Here is a 20,050-nt window from a genome sequence, read left to right on the forward strand (position 1 = left end):
AACCCTCTGGAGGCTGCTGGGAACACCATGGGTGGGGCGGGTATCAACCACAGACCGTCATTGACTGAGTGAGGAACCCCAGGCCTGGTGTGCAGGACAGAGACATCAGGCAGCGGTGCCGTTTCATCCACGGTTGCAGTTTTCCTCCTGGAAACCCTGCCTGGCTCCTCCTGCGTCTGCCTCCAGCATGGGGCGCCCAGCACCACCAGCAAGCCCCTGCCGGGGGCAGCACTGCTCTACAGAAAATCTAACCACGTGACCTACCAACAGCAGCCTGCGTGCACTGAGGTTTCACGGTGCCTTCCCCTTCCTTAGGGGTGGCAAAACTGAGGTCCTGGGCCCACACGAATCCTGCTGGCTGTTATACTTGGCACGGTCTGCTGTGACCTACCCCCTGCAGCCCATAGACTCCCCAGTTTGCACAGCACAGGTCAGAACAGAAACCTCACACTCCAATGCCAGCCACCCTGCTTACATTATTTTGTTTTGTTTTGTTTTTACAAGACCTTGTGGGGACACTTTTAGTCCTGATTTACAGATGAGGAAAACTGAGGCCCAGAGCAGTGAAGCCCAACTCAGTCTGAGCAGGAATGCAGGAATTTAAGCCTGGCTCTCTGTGGCCCCCAAACCCATATGATCTCCATGATGTCACTCGTCCTCCCTGGTCTGTCCATAGAGTGGGGGCTGTTCTGGATTTTCTAGTGCCTCTTTGGCCTCAGCTGGAAGAAAGGCAGAGCTTTCGTCAAGGTCATGACCCAGGCCCAAGTCACAGGTCTGGACCAGAGCAGGGGAGGAGTCCGAGCCCCTAGGCCAGCTAGGGAGGTAGGACAACCTGCCTATTGTTCCAAATGCAGGGTCTTAATCAATGTTCACCATCCCCAGGTGAGTCAGCTGTCTCTCCCAGCTGGGTCCCACTCAGTTCCCCCACTTCTGTTCTTAGAACAAGGCGACCAGCAATCTTATAAAACCTCCGCATTCAATCACTCAGCCCCCAAGGGCTTGGGCCACATAATTGCCTGCAGGGCTTTCTGGCCACCTTCAGCTTTTCCTTTCAGCACAGCGCCCACGCCCACGCCTCACAAGTGCCGGTTGTTAAGGAGACAATGTAACTGGAATCTTCCTCTTCAGCAATTACCACACTGCTCTCACCCCTGGCCAGCCAAAGTGCACTTATATTCTGTTCGCCCAGAACTCGCTGCAGTGGGGGGTCCAGAAGAGGTAGGTCTCTCCGTAGGCGGCCCAAAAGGCAAGAAATTTTGCTTCAAGGGATGCAGAACACCGGGATGTGGCCTGCTGGAACCTTCCACCATGCCCCCAGATTCCAAGGCAAGGTTGGAATGTTTCTGAACGGTTTTTGAGAAAGAGAAAAGGAACAACCCCAACACGGAAGGGCAGCAGCAACAGGCTCCCCACCCTGGGAAAGGGCTGTCGCCATCACAGCATGGTAGGAAGCTTTCTCCTTGAGCACGTGAGGGTCGGGGGAGACAGGCCAGACAGGAGCTGACGTGCGACACATGCCATCCTGGGGCTCCCAGTGCCCAGCTGAGCTCCCCACAGGTGGGAACCAAAACATCTTCCTTTAGGTGTGAGCCAAGGATCCAGCCAAACTCAGTCCTAGCCTACATTTGGTTTAGGCTCAAAAGGACAGTCATCTGTATTTGGGGGGAGCAGAAACCTCTCAAAACACCTACCTTGTCGACAACACTTTGTGGGGGCTGACCCACAGCACTGAGGAAAGCTGGTGTTGTAAGAAGACTGACGGCGAGGAAAGCCCACATCCCACGCTACCCTGCACTTATCCCTACCTATAGCTCTGGCTACAAACGCGGTACTTGCCTCCACACAGAAAACCTCTGGCCTACGGCTGCACCTCTTCTGGCGCAGGAGTAAACCTGCAGACCCTTAAAGCAAACACAACAAAACCCCCAACAACCAAAACCCAAAGAAACAAATGAGAAGGGAACAAACAGTGGGCAGAGCAGGAAACAGGAAGCCCCGCACTGCAGAACTTTCACCGCCATGGGCCGCCCGCCCCCAAGAAAGCCCACAGGACTGGGCTCTTTCTCGCCTGACCCCAAGGAAGCCATAGGAACAAAACTCTCAGGGAAAAGGGCCCGGCCTCACAGCAGAGAGCTCCTTGCAGCTGGTGGCTGGCTTATTCTGAGGCCTTATTCTGCCAAGTGTGCTCCCCAGACAGCAGGATTCTCCCAGGGCTCTTAAGTTAGAAATGCAGGCTCTCAGACCCCACCCTGGACTCCGCAGAGCAGCATGTGTATGTTAACAAGATGTACGGTGATCTGTGGGAGAAGCCCACAGTCATGCCTGGGTAGAAAGGGACAGAGGCCTAGCTCCCCCAGGTCGGCGCCCTGGGAGTCCCCACCAGTCTGAAGCCTCTGGCCTTCAGGAGAGAAACCCAGAGGTCTCTCACCACTCCCTCATTCCTGCTGCCCCACACGGCAAGGCACAGGGCAGCTCCCCCTGCCCAGCCGCCCGCCGGGTCAGGAAGGAGCACTGACCTTCTGAGCCCATCTCAGTGTCTGCTCCGCCAAAAGGGTCAACAGAACCTATAAATCAGGCCTGCCTTGAGGGTTCAAAGGAGAGGAGTGTGAAGAACCAGCAATAAATGTGGCTCCTGGCCTGGCCCTCAACCACCTGAGCGAATGCCCTCATTTCCAGGGAGCACAGACAACCTGGGGTAGGCCACAAGAGGATCATCCGTACTAGGAAGGGTCTTCTCAGGGCCCCTCCCCCGGGAGTCCTCTCGGCCTCCCAAATTTGGGAACTCTGGGACATGTGGCCGAGGAAGGGGATACTCCAAGCCACCTTGTAAGCATGGTGTTTCCTACAGAAACAAACAGAAGAACACATTACAGAACAGAATACAAAGCCCATGTGAATTTCTAAGACAAAAGAGGAGACTTCAAAGTAACTTGCTGGCAGGCTTCTTTGGGCTCCGCAGGCTCGGAGGGCCCGTGGAGAAGCTGCCACCTGTGTGAGCGGTCCTCAGTTTCTAGAGGACTTCAGTGAAAGGGCTGGAGGAGCACCGCCTTCTCCCATCTCCCTGAAACGGAAAGTGGCAGATGGCCTCACCCCCACCCTGCTACCACTGCCCCAGGCTGCCACGGTGCCCCCAGCAGCCCCTGGAGTGCCCAAGGTCACACACCAACCAACAGCCTCTGGGCTGCTTCAAGTGATATCAGCCACCCATCTTTAGGCTCCAAAGAGGTCTTTAGGGGAATCCATGCTCTCCCAAGGCTGTAGGAACTTGAACCAATCAGATGCCAAGAAAAGGAAGAGGGACACAGGACAAATTTCTCATGTGGTTCACTATTGTGCTGAAATCCTAACCACAGATGCCAGGCATTCTGGAGGGCTAGGGTGAGGCATAAATATGAAGTTAACAGGGCAGGAAAAGAGCTCAAAAAAACTAAAAGCTATGGTCTTTTCCTACACTACTCACAGGGCAAGAGCCATGTTTTCTGGACCTATGACCTCAACCACAGCCACAGAGATCAGGAAATCAGAACCGGCGATCAGAAGTGCTGGAATGAAGGGCTACAGGCATGAGTACCCAAAGCCCACAGACATCAGCTAAAACTGCCTCCTGGGAAAACAGGGACTAATGACTCCTGGGGAAATCCACCAGGCGTGGGGCAGCCTACGGGCAAGGGGACTGGGGATGTTGGGTGGGGGGGAGGGGTTTTACTGGTTAATTTTGTTAAGAGCAGGGAAGGCAAGGACCTGCATAAGGGGCATAAAACTTACACTAGGCAACTGCCCCATAGGCTCTCCAAAGACAGACGACAGGAATTAGAGATCGGAAGGGCTGGGGGAGCTTTAGGAATCTAGCCATGCTCATAAAAACAGCAAATTCCAGAGCCAGGAGGGGACCCAGGTTCCTCGAACCCTGCACCTCACTCTCTCCCCTGGGCGTTCCAGGTTACCCTCTTCGAAAGGAGCCACTGGCTGCCACAGAGAACTGGCCAAGGTGTTGGCAGTTACAGGAGAGCCCGCCTCGCTAGGGGAAGGGCACAGGAAGTCCCACCCTGCTGCCCAGGGTCCACGTGTCCGGCTACATTTTCATCAGAGCAATAAACAAACACTGGTGGGGCTCCTTCGTTCTTTCTCTCCCCTCCTCTGCCTGCCCCTCCCTCCTGGCCCTCCCTCCTGCCCCTCCTCTGCCTGCCCCTCCCTCCTGCCCCTCCCTCCTGCCCCTCCTCTGCCTGCCCCTCCCTCCTGGCCCTCCCTCCAGGGGAGGCATGATGAGCAGGGCGCATAGGAGAGTGAAGGGCTGGGTAAGCCTGCAGTGGGCACCGTGGCCCCACTGAAATCCCAGACAGTGCGGGGAGGACAGGGCTCTAGCACCAGGCCCACCCCTGCTGGAAGGTCGGAGGACAAAGCTACAGTCAGGACTTGCCCCGGCTGCTGTCCTGACCCCATGGCATCAGTCTAATGCTCAGAACAGATGGGAGCAGAGGCTCTCATTTTGGGGCCACACAGGCCGAGGGGCATGACCCATGGCAGCTCAGGACCAATGGGAGAAGCCTTTTCGGTAGGAAGGGGTGTGACGCAGCTGGGGCCAGAGCCTGAGGATCCCGTCCGGCTGGAGACCCAAGAGCAGCCCCGAGTCGCATCGGCCAGGAACAGCTAACAATACGCCCCGGGTGCCAGCCCTGGGCTGGTCCGTGCTAGGCAAGTTGCTAGGACTGGCTTACCCATGGCCAGTCCTCCTGTCCCCAAGGAGCTTATGAACCAGCCAGGGGGCAGGGGATGGGGACGACACACAATAGACAACTGAACAAATAAACATGGAAACATGGATGAAGTTGGACCACGTGCTACTGCCATTCGTGTAGGTCAAAACTGGTCAGATATTCATAATTCCATAGGGTTTAACCTACTTAAAAAACAACCTACTTAAACAACCTACTTAAAAGTTGTTTTAAATACTATAAAGACAGGCAACAGGAAGAAGTAATTAAAAGTGAGAAAGCGCCGACAACCTGGACAGGGTGGCTGGGGGCCAGGAGAGGTGACACTGAGGACAGCGGCAGAAGAGGGAGCGGGGAGCCGGCATGTGGAGAGCGGCAGGCAGATGGCAGGACAAATCTGACATCAGGACCTCTTGGTCAGCGAGCTCAGGGCGGGAAGACGCAACAAGGTGGGGGCTGGCAAGGCGAGGGTGACCAGGCACTCAGCTACTGGGGAGGGAGGGGCGTGGAAGGAGCCCCCGCTTCAGACGGCAGCCGGCAGCCCGCCTCCGCTAGAATCAGCGGTCCACTGAGCACAGAAATCAGGAGGTTCCCAAGCCTCTGAGGCCTCAGCACGGTGGGATACCAGCAGGCCCCTAACTATGTCTACATGACAGAGTTCACTCCCATGAAGGCAGAAGACAGTTTGGAGTGAATCTGTAACAAACACTGAGCAAAATGTTCTCGACTGAATGCCCTGTGGCTCTGGGTCTTCAGCCGGCCCCACACCCTCCCACTTCGCTGTGTGACCCACGTGGGCCCTCCCAGCCTCTTGGCCTGGGGACAGCTGGGGGGTGGCGGTGGGGGTGGGGGCGGGCCTGCTTTGGCCGATGGATGTTAGCAAATGTGAAACACAGCCTCAATGGCACTGGTGCATTCCTGCTGGTGCCCCTGTTCTCTGCCGTCACCAGGACGATTGTCCAGGCTAGCTTGCTGGTCCCAGAGGAGGATTAGAGGCAAGAGGAGAGAGATCAGTCACCCCAGTCACCCTTGCCAGAGCCATCTGAGACACAGCACAGAGCCCAGCCATCAAGGTCGACCACCCTCTCCGACTGAGCAATCACTGCAAGCAAACTGTCCGGCCCAAGGGTCTGTGGCTGGTTGTGAGAGCGCATTACTGTGGCAGGGGCTAAGCAATACCACACTGTAGGCATTCAAGCGCTGTCCTGTAATAAACAGTTTCCAATTTCATTTCTACAAAATAAATGGTTTCACAAATTATCAATTGTGCAAACTACGGTACCTTCTATATAGGTTTTCTACAAAAACATATCTTGCGCTGTGAATCGACCGCTCCATCAACCGTACAGGTGATGTCTAAAAGAAAACAAAGTGATTCACTGACTCAGGTCAGGAAGGCTTGAACAACGCCTGTTGCTCCCCCTGCCTACGGTCTATACCAAACAAGAACAGAGAAGCTGTGGGAGAAGGAGGCAGTGACCAGAGCAACAGTGTGGGGCTGACATGGGGCTCAGCGGCGCTCCGGGCTCCGTTGGGGACCCTCCCCACACCCCGAAGCTCCGTGGCCAGTGCAGCAAAGCAGGGACTGACAGCTTGTCAGCAGCAGCCTCTTCCACAGGAGAGGCAAGGCTCCCCTGGATTATCGATTGGGGGAAGTGCTAGAAAAACTGCCAAGTGCTGTCCAGCGGAGGGTTGTCAAGTGAAAAGTGGAGTGACTATGGAGCTCAATAATGCGCACTTGCTCGAGCGGAGGGCTCTGTATGCCGGAGGCAGAGCCCCGAGAGGGCTGGGGTGCAGCTGCCCTCAGCGACTGAGAGCCTGGCTTTCTGGAATCCTGCAGAGATGGGAGACCTTGGTGCCTCCTCACAGGGCTGGCTGGGGATCGCTGCAGCCCTTTCGAAACTGGGAAGGACTGTGCCCAAATGGGCACACCCTGCTCTCTCTCAGTCTGGCCCACAGCATGCATGGCACCTGGACCAGCAAATCACAGACACCTTTGAGGCCATAACCCAGGAACTTCCTGACTCTCCTTCCCTGCGTTTATCTGTCCGTCCATCTTCCTTCCTATTTTTTTCATCCTCTCCTTACTTAGGACTCTCTGCTGCGAGCCCCCCACTCAACCTCTCTCCTTCCACTCCGCTTTCCTTGTCTCTCTTCCTCTGTTTCCTCTTCCTCTCTTCCTCTCTCTGCGTCTTTCATGGTAGATCTCCTTAAACAGAGAAACACACGCATCTCCCCTTATATTCAGATCTATAAGATACCATTTAGATTTGCAATCCAGTCCTGCTCGGGGGAAGTGGGCGAAGGGGAAAAGTGCCAACCTCAGATGCTCTGATCTGTATCATTTAGACAGATACTTGGGGAGACAGAAATTCATAAGGTTCTGCTTCCATCTTTCCATTTTTTTTTTAAAGATTTTATTTATTTATCAAAGAGAGAGAGGAGGAGAGAGCGAGCACAGGCAGACAGAATGGCAGGCAGAGGCACAGGGAGAAGCAGGCTCCCTGCTGAGCAAGGAGCCCGATGTGGGACTCGATCCCAGAACGCTGGGATCATGACCTGAGCCGAAGGCAGCTGCTTAACCAACTGAGCCACCCAGGCGTCCCCCATCTTTCCATTTTTAAAAGATACAGGTTTATAGAATGATAGTTACAGTGACAACAGCCCAGCCCTGGATTGCACCATCCAGCAGAGGGCTATGGCCATATCGCTGGCTGTAGGGATCTCCCGTCTCCCTCATGGAGAGCTCCCAAAGCTCACCTTTCAAGTGGTGCTTTCAATTTTGAACCACAGGTGCCAATCAGGCTCTCCTCAGCAGCCTGGTTTCTAAGAGACTCCATCCCTATTCAGAGGCCCGATGGAAGAGGTCTAAGCAGCCTGTGTGTGCCCTGTGCTCTCTCTCAACACCCAGCTGGCCCAGGGCTAGACACAGGACCCAAGCTGAGCCAGTCAGATTCTTTCTCCCAACAATCAGAACCAAGAGTCAGATCTTGTGAAGGTTAGATCAGTGGTTCTCAAACGTGCAAACAAAGCATGCACTGAAGTCACCTGGAGAGCTTGATAAAACAGACTGCTGGGCCCCAGCTCCAGAATGTCTGGTTCAGCAGGTCTGGAATGGGGCCTGAAAATGTGCCTTTCTAACAAGTTCCCAGTGCTTCTGCTGCTCCAGCTCCAGGCACACTCGAAGAACTGAGGTAAATAATGTTGAGCCCAGAAGCGGTCAGGTCATGAAGACTAGGGCTCACCGTGGCCTCCCAAGCAACTCTGTGGCTACCTGAGGTTGCTGGGTAGGGGCGCCAGAGGCTGGACCTGGGAGAGCTTCAGGGACAGGAAAACTTGGCCCCAGACACAGAGACGGTTGAGCAGCACTCCAGGTCCCGAGCAGCTTCCTTGTGGGGCTTCCCTTCCTGGCAACCCTACACCCCCCACGTGAAGAATACTCTGAGAAGGCTGAAGCTGAGCATCGGAAATGTACCTGAGGACGAGTGTGGTGGTCCAGCATGGTGAGCTGCACGTACGTCTGCAGCGTGAGGCCCCATCGACAGGCATCGCGGTACATCAGCCCCTGCACGAGGGAGAAGGCAGCATTTTACCTCAAAGAGCTCTAGCTGTAGCACTCTGGTCTCTTCCGTCACCAAGGGGTTCTCGTGAAACCCACATGGGACTGAGGTGGGGCCAGGAATGAACCCAACGTGGTGTCGGGGCCCTGAGGACAGAGTGGACAGAGTAGAGAGGCACTGGAGCAGGGACAGGACAACCAAGTAACAGCTGTGACAGAAGCCTATAAAAAGTCCCCAGGGAACACTCACTCAGTCATTTAACAAGTGTTTGTGGAGCCCCCTGCATTCCCTTCTCCACCCAGTGGTCCACGTGCACCTGCTAAACCTCAGCTCTTGTCACTCCTTGTCAGCTCTTGTCACTCCTCTACTCAGAACCTTCCAGTGCTTCCTACTGCATCCAGAATGAAATCCAAAGCCGTTATCAAGGCCCACAGGGCCCTAGGAAATCACTTCCATCTTCTCTTGTCCCATACCATCCTCCCTCTGACTCAATGTGCTTCCAACCACAGGAGCCTCCTGAGTGTTCCTCCAAACACCCAAACACAATCCCGCCTCAGGGCCTTTGCATTTGCTGCGCCTAATGGAACACTCTGCTCCAGATATCTGCACTGCTCCCTCCCTCCATATGTTTAAGTCTGTGCTCCAATGACACCTGAGCAGAAATGCTTTCCCCAACTATCCTAGCCAAAAGAGCAGCCCCATGCCCAGCATTCTCTCTTGCCCGTACATATACAACAGTCCATGTTCCACATTCCTCTTGCTAATAATCTGAAATTCTGCTCTTTTCCACATTTTCGCTTTTGTTTTTGACTCTTGGTGCTAACAAATGAAGTTCCAGTGCTCGCCTAAGAAACTGCAGATTCCTACCTACAGGTGAAAGAAAATCTGAGACAAGTTAGGAGAAACCCTCCCTGTTGGAAGGCTGCGCAAACAGACACCTTCCGGCATCGGAGAGCCGATTCAGACAAAGTGATGAAATGAGACTTTTCACAAAACTATCAATCTTGCCCTTCTGTCCAGAGTGGAAACGTGTTTCAAAATATCTAATTCTATTACATATTTCATGTTATGATACTGTCACTGGAAATGTTCCTTGTACCACAGAGACTGGGACTGCGTCCTGTAACATGTCACCTCTGAGCCCTAACACACATCTGTGACCTGTCTAACCTAATAATCCAGCCCTGGTTCCCAGAGAATATGAGTGCTTCTGAGGCTTCTTTGTTAATGCCCAAATGAGAATGACTGGCATTCCCTCTTCTCCCACATGCACAGAGATGAAACTGTTCATGTCTCTGGGATTCTTTATTCAAAGACTCTAACAGTCTTTGCCCTATGAAATAAAATCCTTTTGCTTGCTTTAGATGTTTTCATAGCTCCTAACACCACCCACCAAATCATACACCAAACTGCCTTCTGCCTCCCCACACAGGACTATGAAGGCCAAGGGAACAGGAGCTTTGAGTTGCTCTCTGCCAAGTGCCTAGGACAGAGTCTGGCACGTGGTAGGCACGCAGTAAGTTCTGGGAGAAGGAATGAATAAGAACAAGTGCAGGCCACTATGTCCTAACAAACAACAGTCAGCCAAATTAGACACAGTCCTTGCCACTAGTGGAACTCACAGGCTACAGAACCACACAAGATGTCAGCAGCATTGCTGGAAACAAAGAGACAGCACCAGCTCCCCTATTCCTCTAGTCAGACCGAGGTCTGTCATTCGCCGGCAGTAAGACCTTTGACAGCTTGTTTGAGCTGCAATACCCTTGCATAAAAACTAAAACTAAGCATCTGTCCATCACGGGGCAAGAGCCCAAAAGCAATATCCCTTTCTTCAGCTCCCTCTTACCGGACTCAAACCCCCACCCATCTCTTGGAAGCAGCCAGAGCAGAGCCTTCCGCCTGGCGCAGACAGGGGAAGGGACACAAGCATACCACAGCCCCTGCTGCTAGGTCCACACCTGGGAAAGCAGACAGGTAGCCTCGGGGTGAGCCAGATTCAGTCCTTGGACATTGCCAAGTGCAAACCCAAATCAGAGGCTTACCAAGGAACCTGGTTACTTACAGACAGAGGTCCTAGGGGTTAGGCCTGGGGAGACCTCGCTCCTAATGAGTTTCTTCTAGGAAAGGGTAGGGGAAGAATGAGCAGCAAGAAACAGCCAAGACAGACCACTTGGGATAGTTTGGGACAGCTGACAGGGGACCCCCATGACCTGCGAACACCCAGCCAGGCCTCAGAGACTGTTGATGTCAGGACACACTCGTACTCATGGCCGTTTTCCATTTTCTCCTCCCTCTTCTCCTCCAGCCCAGGGAAGAGCCTGGAAAAGGCCTGTGCAGGGAGGGGGCAGGCTCAGGCCCGAGCACTGAGGCGGAAGCTGGCAGTCACACAGGAGATAGCACACTCACCAGAGGATTATGACCACGGACATTTCTCCACTTGGGCACTGGTTCCGGTAACACCTGCAAAAAAAGGAAACATCAGCGGTCTGCCGTTCCTCGGAATACAGGCCCCCAGGGTGACTGAAAGCTGGGCAACCCTCTCCGGGAACCCACGACTCCACCCGGACATGGCTTTCTCACATGCTTTCCCAAAGTGACCTTGGAATGGTGTCTGTCCCTGCATGCAAGTCTGCACACAGGCCACCTTTCCAGCTCCCTCGGGAGCTCCCTGAGGACAAGGCATCTCTCTCACCCTCTCCTCCATGTGTTCCACCGCAGCCCTGACTGTCCCCAAGTCCAGCTGGGCAGACAGGGGAGAGAAGGCAAGAGGGAAGCTGCATTGGGCATGCTGACAGCTAAGAGTCACACTGCATTAGTTCACTTCTAAACCGTGCCAGACCCTCTCTGGGGTACAGGTATGTGCTGAAAGGATTTAAATGGGGCTATTGGGGCCAAAATTTTGAAAGTACCTGGATCCATCTGGGGACCTGAGAGTACATGTGAGCAGGGTCTATAGGTCACAGAAGACCAGAGGAAACCAATGCGTGGGAGCCATGATGAGTAACCTCCCCCCACCTCCCACACCTCTGAGCCTTTGCTCATGCTGTTCCTTCTGCCCAGTATGCCCATGTGACCTGATTTCACATCAACTTCCATGACACAGAAAACTCCTACACATCCTTCAAACTCCAGCTCCAGTATTCCTTCCTCTGTGACTTCTGCCCCGACCCTCCCAAATGCCCTCTTTCTGGGTCTTCCGCACTCTATTCCTATCCCGAGTGGCATGTGCTGCTCTACTCAGGCCGCCACTGGAGGCTGGTCTCAGGTGGCCCTGACCTGTGCCCCGGCCAAGGCATGATCAGGCCACACTTACTGACAACTCGCTGTACCAGGTACCATGCTAGGCAAGAGCAACACCACCTCGGTCCCTGCTTTTACAGAACTTTGAACTTGGGGCACGTGGGCGGCTCAGTCCGATGAGCATCTGACTCTTGGTTTAGGCTCAGATCATGATCTCAGGGTCCTGGGATCAAGCCCCCCATGGGGCTGTGTGCTCAGCAGGGAGTCTACTCAAGACTCACTCTCTCCGTGCTCACTCTCTCGCGCTCTCTCCCCCTGCCCCTCCCACTACTCACGTGCCTGCCCACGCTCTCTCCAACTCTCTCTCTAAAACAAATAAGGAAATCTTAAAAAGAAAAAAAACAAAAAACAAAAAACCTTTCTGGGAGAAGCAGACCCTAATCAGATCATCACAGAAATCACATATGTTCAAACCCCGAGAAGTAGTACAAAACAAGGATACAGAGAGATCAGAAGACTCTCCACCAACAAGGATAACCTCCCTGGAGAGGAAGTCTGAGGGCACTGAGCTAAGTAAGATCCGAAGGCCAAGTAAGGCCCTCCCACAGGCAGCAAAGGCCTCAGAATTACAGAACCAAACAAGGGTGCGGTCGCCCAGGCAGTGACAGGGGCTGGGATCAGGCGCCACCACACACCAGCCTCGCGGCCCCACCCAGAGCCATTCTGTAACCTCACAGAGTCCGCTTCCTGCCTGCAGCCCAGGCCGTAATCGTACCTACTCACAGAGAGGACCCTTAGAAGGACAAAATCAGTGAGACAAAGAATGAAGCCTCAACACCGTGCCTGGCGTACAGTGGGAGCCTCCCCAGGTGCTTACTCTCAACACTGTTACTATTTCCGTCGCTCTTCCCCGGGTCTGAGGTCTTACCCGAGAACTTAAGTGCTCCCTAAGTGCCGTGCAGAGTGCCACCGCTCAGGACAGGCATGTCAGGAGCCCTGAGCCTCCTCCCAGTGTGAGGACTCAACAGGAGGACGCCCAGGACACAGCCTACAGTGATATCCGCAGCTACGACTTGTTACAGGGAGAGGATACAAAACAAAATTGACAAAGAAAAGGGGGCACATGGGGCACCTGGGTGGCTCAGTGGGTTAAAGCCTCTGCCTTCGGCTCAGGTCATGATCCCAGGGTCCTGGGATCGAGTCCCACATTGGGCTCTCTGCTCAGCAGGGAGCCTGCTTCCTCCTCTCTCTGCCTGCTTCTTTGCCTACTTGTGATCTCTGTCTGTCCAATGAATAAATAAAATATTTTAAAAAAAAAAAGAAAAGAAAAGAAAGAAAGAAAAGGGGCACAGAGCAAAGTCTGTGGGGAGACCAGGCACAAGGTTCCAAGGGGCCTCTTCTGGGGGAGTCACACCAGAAGCACTGAATTCCCCCGGCAGCAAGCCGGAACAACACGTGTGAGGTGGCGTCTACCAGGGAAGCTGGCCTGAGCCCCGCAGTTCAGGCTTTTTATCAGAGTTTGGGCATGTAGGCCGTCTCTGGCCTGCACACAGAAAAACTCCAGCCTCCAGAAAGAAAGCAGACATCCAGAATAAACTGTATTGTTTGCACAAACAGTTCAGGCACAGAGAGCCATTTCTCTGAGTTAGGAAATGGTAAAACTCTCCCCAAATCTAAGTTTCCACATGCTAAACAAGGGCCAATCTGGCACACGGGCCACTCTGAGGACAGCAGTCTTAGGCCTGCGAACTCTTTTCTGTACAAGCAAAACTATGGCTACAGAAAATTTATTCTTTTTTTTTTTTTTTAAAGATTTTATTTATTTATTTGACAGAGAGAGATCACAAGTAGGCACAGAGGCAGGCAGAGAGAGAGGAAGAAGCAGGCTCTCTGCTCAGCAGAGATGCGGGTCTCCATCCCAGGACCCTGGGATCATGACCCAAGCCGAAGGCAGAGGCTTTAACCCACCTAGCCACCCAGGTGCCCCAGAAAATTTATTCTTTTTATCAAACCATATATATATATATGTATATATATACATATTTTTTTTTAAAGATTTTATTTATTTATTTGAGAGATAGAGAAAGGAGAAGCAGAGAGAGAGGGACAAGCAGACTCTGAGCTGAGCAAGGAGCCAACTTGGGGCTCAATCCCATGACCATGAGATCAGGACCTGAGCTGAAATTGACAGTCGGATGCTTAACAGACAGTGTCACCCAGGCACACCTCAAGCCATACATATTTTTAGTAGAAGTAAAAAGCAGGAAGGGAAAGAATGAAAGAAAAAACCTCTAAATGCATGAAAACTGTAGAAACTAGAGTTAACAAAAAAGAGACAGAAACAGAAAAAATTACACCACTGAACTCTTCCAGTAAGAAGAGTCAGGGTCTTAGTGTAGAGGCCGTCCTCAAGTATCTGTGGGGTTATTCTGAGTGACTGGGCTGAAAATAAATGAGAGATTATGTTAATGGGCTACCCCCAGTAATGTCCCCCTGTGTGGACACGGGTATCTCAGACGAAACACTATCATATTCCAGCCACTCTCAACAGTCCATGGACCCCTCTTAACCAGACCACAGGGGAGTCTACACCAGCACTGCCCAACACGGTGGCCATGAGCCACATGTGGCTCTTACAAACTTCAAATGTGACTGTTCCAAATTGAGATATACCATATGTATGAACTACACTCCAGATTTCGAAGACTCAGTGTGAAAAACAGAATGCAAAATAGCTCATTGATGGTATTTATATGGATTAGATGTTGACATGATAACATTTAGACTATATTACATCAAATTAAATATTCTTTTCGGGGTTTCTTTTGTTGTTTTGTTTTGTTTTAGCAAAACTGTTAGAAATATCACATTACACATGTGGCTCGCATTTTATTTCTATGGGAAATAAATCCCATAGCTTTTTTTTTTTTTAAGGTTTTATTTATTCATTTGATAGACAGAGATGACAAGTAGGCAGAGAGGCAGGCAGAGAGACAGGAGGAAGCAGGCTCTCCACGGAGCAGAGAGCCCGATGCGGGGCTCGATTCCAGGACCCTGGGATCATGACCTGAGCTGAAGGCAGAGGCTTTAACCCACTGAGCCACCCAGGTGCCCCAAATCCCATAGCTTTTATGGGATTTATTTTATGGGTTCTCTCGAACCCAGTATGGAGGCCATACCTCCATGTCCGCTGTGTTGGAGAAGAACTCCAGGCATGTCGTCTTCCCGCTTGCAATGTTGCCCTCAACGCAGATCTAACAAAAGACAAATGCACATTGGAACCAAAAATCGTGCACCCAGGGGAGTATCAGGGAAGAATTTTTAGGGAAAGGCTCAGGTGAACAGCATAAATGATTCAGTCCAAGACTTCAATGTGCACACATTTCCAGGGTCCCGCCATGAGCAGTAACAAACCAACCCTCAGCTCCAGGCCCACCACTAATGGCCACCGGCCCACCAACCTCCAGGACAGACCCTCCCTTATGTCGACTCCTGGACTCACTGCCCACCCAGCTCTCCCCTTCCGTAGCTCCACCCCTCACACTATTAGATTTTAGGCCCAAGTGTTCTGCCTCCTTAACCAGAGCCCAACGGATTTGAGGCTGGGAAACATGTGTATGTTCTGTAGTACCCCACTCACTGCTTTACAGAGGAAAACATGGACTAGAAAGTATCCGGCAGGAGAGGACTTGCTTGAGTACCTTGCTAAGGGCCAGGCCATGAAATGGGTAACGTGTACCAGTACCATATTCAACTTTGCCAGCTAAGCAGGGGGTCACAACACTTTCACAGAAGAGAAAAATGAGGCTTATAGGAGGGGAAAAAAGGAGAGAGGACAGTTTGAACCCACACTCTGGGGCCATCTCACTTTGCTCCCCCCACTAGAAACTCTGCCCATCAGCTGTGAAGGTTTCCTCCTGTCTTGATCCTAACATGTATCCAGGAGACCAGACCATCACACTTCCGACAGATGCCAGGCCCCCCTCCAATTCCAGGTCCCCGCCAGTTCACTCCCTTAGGATGCAAAACCACAAAATGAGCCTAACAGAGTGCACAAAAAGGCAGATCCTATCAGGGCCCTAAAGGATTTGATGTTATGTTGCTGCTCTTTAAAGGAAACAACTTTTTGTCTTCCTCAAAAATGAAGAAGAGCTCAACCTAACACTGTTCTGCATAGACTTTGTCTCCTTCCTGTTCACTGTAGGAAAACGTTGTTTAGATAAGACCTTCTTCTAGAAGTTCCTGTACCTATTCCACGGTGGTGACTGACTTCCCTCCGCACAGACATTCCCTAACCATCCTGTCTTGTGTGTCGTCCTCTGGGTACCTCAATTTGTCACCTCCCAACCCCCATATACGGCTCCTCTTCCTGTTCCAGTCCTCAGGGAAGGTTGCACCATTCACCCCTCAACACCCCGGGTGTCTCTGGCCCTCACCCAGCAACTCAGCAACTGCTCCAGGCCCTATCTCCCACTCATCTGCAGAACCTGGCTTGTCCTCCTGGTCCCCAGTTAAGGCCTCTACCCCCATGTGGCTGGAGCAGCCTCCCCAATGGCCTCTGTGCCTTCCAGTCTGGCCCACCAGTGCCCCTCAACCCCACCCACAGTCCACCACCATCTCTTCCCGAGAGGCAAACCAGATCACATCCAGTCAAGTCTTTCAGTGGCTCTAGGATTCCGGACCTATCTCCAGCCCCTCCTCACCAGCTCTCTGGGGACCGGCCCAATCCTCAGGCCTGCAGGTTCTCCTCCTTCCGACCCACATTTGCACTCCCTCTGCTCCAACACTCCTGCCTCCCCTTTTCCTTCATCTCCCAGGAGGCTCCAAAGCTCCCCAAGGCTCCCCTTAGTCACTGTCCTCTGGAGGCCCTGTCCTCTACTCAACAGCCCCCAGATTCACTGCTGTTCTGGGTCCACCATGGTCCTATTTATTGCCCTCTCTCCCATTAGAATAGGGACTCACTAATAACAGGGGCTATTTGGTCCCCAAGAACTCATTAGATTTGAATGCTTAAGAGTAGCCTTGGGCCTAAGTGCACACTCCATACCACTTCTGATGGACCTACTATGTGTCTGAAAGCACCCAGGACAGGCCTGGCTCACATAAGTGCTAGCTTGATAATTAGCACAGCAGTGCATCAATTCCCAGCCAGTGCAATAATACCCCTCCTTCTGCAGTACCCACCTTTAGAACCCACTCCACCTCTCATTTCAACACACTTCCATAAAGCTCAAGTGTTTCAATCACCAATGCTCTCTGTGTGACTTGACTCCTTCCCAGGCCCTCTCCATCTCCTCCAAATACCCCAAGGACTTGCCCACCCTTTCTGCCCTCTGCAGATCTCAGCCAAGGTATTCCTGTCACCAGCCAACAAACCACTCCCTTCCAAGCCACAGAAGCTACCAACTTCTAGCTTCCTCAAGGAACTGAGCCTCTGGACTGACGGTGACCAAAATGTTGTTCCCCACCGCAGCCAGCTAACGCCTCCAGCATCCCCATGAACATGTCTAGTTTGGCCCTCTTTAACCTTCAACCTCACACCAGCCCCAGGCCCACTCCACAGCTGGCATCTCAAAGTCACTACACCGGCTGAAGCCCTGTCTGTGGACTCCCATGGATTCTCTCTGATACCCCCACCCACCCACTAGTCTCAACACTGGACGGCAGGGGGCGGCAGCGAGCAGACCTTGACTCAAAGCCAGGCAGCCACCCATTAACCCAGGGCAAAACCAACCTTCCCCACACAGAGGAGCATTTTTCAAATCCTTTTGTAATAATTCATCAAGCTGACAGTCCAAACCCACCTAAAGGCTTTGAATACATGTATGCTCCCAACTGTGCAGACTCTTGATAAGGACATACCAGCACCTGCGAACAGGCGGCCTCTGGGCAGGGGGTCTGAGGTCCAGCGGTGGAGACAAGACTTCCTCATCCCTGGAAATCCTCATATTTTTGTCTTTTACTATGTGCACACATTCCTTCACTGCCCTCAGCTCTCCCCTTCTCTCTCAGAATATATAATCTTCCCACTTTATTATACACACACACTACACTGGGGAGTGCATATAAAAGACTTACCACTGATTTTTTCTCTTTTTTGTTTTCTCTATCTTTATCTACAAAAGAAACAAAATCAAATTTTAAGGTCAGTTTTAAGTAATTCACTCTTCCTCTTAATTTTGGAAACCACCACAAAAACAGTAATGTTTACACTTACTCCCTGGCCTAAAAATGTCTTCCAATGACAATGGAGACCCTCCGCGGGTGGGTGGAGGCAGACCCGCCACTGCTGTCTACCTCCACATGACACTGTGCAGCTGCTGCCTGGGTCCAGCTGGCACCTCTGGGCCCCACCTGTGCTCGGCTCTTTTTCACTTGGTGTATTACACTTTCCATTTTCCACACATTTCATATTATGATCCTCACAGATGAGGGCAGCAAGGGGGCCCTCCACTGGGGGCAGCGGGCATGGGTTTCGGCCCACCCACCACACAGGTGGTTCTGAGGTGCCACCCAACAGCCCGAGGCCAAAGAACCTGTAACATAGCTATTCTGCTGGCGGTTCCCGTTTCCGAACTGGGAAGTCTTCACTCCCAGTGGGAGCAGGAAGGCTTTGAGGACTAAAGCACCCACCCCGCGCTGGGGACTGGTTAGCTGCATCTCCCGGCCTCTGTCTCCCCCAAGGCCACGAGAAGCGGACCTGGAACAGGCCCGGGACAGGAGCAGCCCCCGCGAACAGGGGTGGGAGGGTCTTACTCCTCTCTAGAGGGATCTCCACGGCCCCACCCGCTCGCGGCCCGCTGGCGATGACTGTCCTCGCCCCTCCACCATCCGGCAGCCGCCGGGACAAAATCCCAGCGCCTAGGAGTAGCTTCGGGTTCAGGCGGAATGGAGGTCGGGGAGTGAAACCCGCGGCCACGGAGCGCCAGAGACGGGCCGCCAAAGATGGAACAGAGAGACGCATTACCGCGAAGCCAGGCTCGGTGCTGCGCCCCCCACGTCCCCTGGCCGGGGGCGAGGCTCCCAGGCCCCTCGCGCCGCAGCGCCCGGGCTGCCCAGCTCCGCAGCGGCCGCAGCAGCATATCCCGGCGGCGGGACCCGACGGCGCGGCTTCCTCCCTGCGCGAGTCTGCGCCAGCGCAGCGCGCCGCCTCCACCGCCACGCTGGTCGCCGGGGCGCCTGCTGGGACCGGGCTCTTAAAGAGACCCGGTCGCTTTTCACCCGCTCTCCGTGAGGGACAATTCAAGGCAGGACCTGAGCAGGTTGCAGCCAAGAAATCTTCCCGTTAACGGGACGCTGGCGGAATGAACCCCGACTTGGCAAGGCTTGGGGGATGGGTGGCCAACAATACCCTCAACTGGTTGGTGAATTAATTATTGGAGATTACTTAATTGAGCACGTGTTGTATCCAGACACCTGACACGCACTTAGGGTGTCATTTATTCCTCCCAACAGTCCTGCAAGTGGATATAGTCACTCCCATAATCCTCACTGAGCTGATCCTCGGAAATTTAGGTGACTTTTTTAGCATTCATTAAGGGGTGAAGCTGGAATTCAAGCCATCTATCTTGCCTCACAGCCTGCACTCTTTCCTCTGCACTTGAACATAACCAGGGTCTAGACTATAAATGTACTAGATGCCTCAAGAAAGTGTTACAACAGCAACAACGAAACAAAACAAAACCACAGAAAAAAACCACAAGGGCCCAAAATGGAGTTGCTTATGCTAAACCCCACTTCACCAAACCAAGACTTAATCATTTTTACTCTTCTGAAATGGAACATTAGGCCAGTCCATAAGGAATAGCCTAGGTGATCAATACTAGTTAGGTTATCTTCTGCTTTATAGACTTTGGCCAACACCTAAAGCAAAGTAACCTTGCAACAAACACCCAGCTTCTTTGCCAGTGTTATTTCCTTGTTCCTGCTTCCTTTTGACTATAAAAGGTTTTCATTTTGTATAGCTCTCTTGGAGCTCCTTTCTATCTGCTAGACTGGATGCTGCCCATCTCAAATCAATTTTTGCCCAAACTCTTAAGATGTTTAATACATCTCAGTTTATCTTTTAACAAAGGTGCAACCAATATTCCATCTGAACAGACAACTGGGGGTGGGAAGGAAGCCTGCAAATCTCATCTTAGTCAGGTAGCAAAAATTCAGCCCAGAAGTGAGGTAAATGGGGTATATTATGGTATATATAATTCAACAGGCCCAGGCCCTGAAACCTAAAAAGCTGCAGTAAGAACGGTGTGGGCATGCCCATTCTACAGCTTGGGTGGAGGGGCTTCCTTCCTCTTTCAGGAGTATAAGGCGCTACCAGTCTCCTCTAGGACAGAGAAGAGGAAGTCATTTGCAAGAGGGCTCAGTCTCTGGATCTGCTACCAGAAAGCCACACCCCATCTGGAGCTTTCTATATTATCTGCCAGCGGCCCTGTATTATCCGCCATAAACACGCCCCCCATAAACTTCAAGATTAAGTTCAACGTTTTTCTGATTTGGGATGAGGCTGTTAGTTCAGACTGTGATATCCTGGGGGCA

At 52.5% G+C, this 20,050-nt stretch overlaps 1 protein-coding gene across 4 annotated transcripts in view; it reads right to left on the reverse strand.

The window, feature by feature from the left end:
• The window catches only part of TK2 (thymidine kinase 2), a 37,845-nt gene that overhangs the window by 7,589 nt on the left and 10,206 nt on the right, over positions 1-20,050 (reverse strand). The window contains exons 1-6 of one of the 4 annotated variants that reach the window (XR_198886.3): positions 18,480-18,675; positions 17,591-17,628; positions 14,692-14,766; positions 10,679-10,732; positions 8,188-8,277; positions 5,995-6,068 (exon numbers count right to left, since the gene is read on the reverse strand). Coding sequence is in view for 3 of the 4 variants with exons in the window: in XM_013052174.2 (XP_012907628.1) it covers positions 5,995-6,068; positions 8,188-8,277; positions 10,679-10,732; positions 14,692-14,766; positions 17,591-17,628; positions 18,480-18,594 (446 nt within the window). In the remaining variant the exon portion in view is untranslated. Of the gene's footprint in view, positions 1-5,994; positions 6,069-8,187; positions 8,278-10,678; positions 10,733-14,691; positions 14,767-17,590; positions 17,629-18,479; positions 18,676-20,050 lie in introns of those variants that run through there. The other 3 variants (XM_013052174.2, XM_045076140.1, XM_013052175.2) reach the window with 3 other exon arrangements.

The sequence above is a fragment of the Mustela putorius genome, unplaced genomic scaffold (assembly GCF_011764305.1).
Source record: "Mustela putorius furo isolate JIRA1106 unplaced genomic scaffold, ASM1176430v1.1 tig00000174_pilon_pilon_pilon, whole genome shotgun sequence".
NCBI classification, from domain to species: Eukaryota; Metazoa; Chordata; class Mammalia; order Carnivora; family Mustelidae; genus Mustela; species Mustela putorius.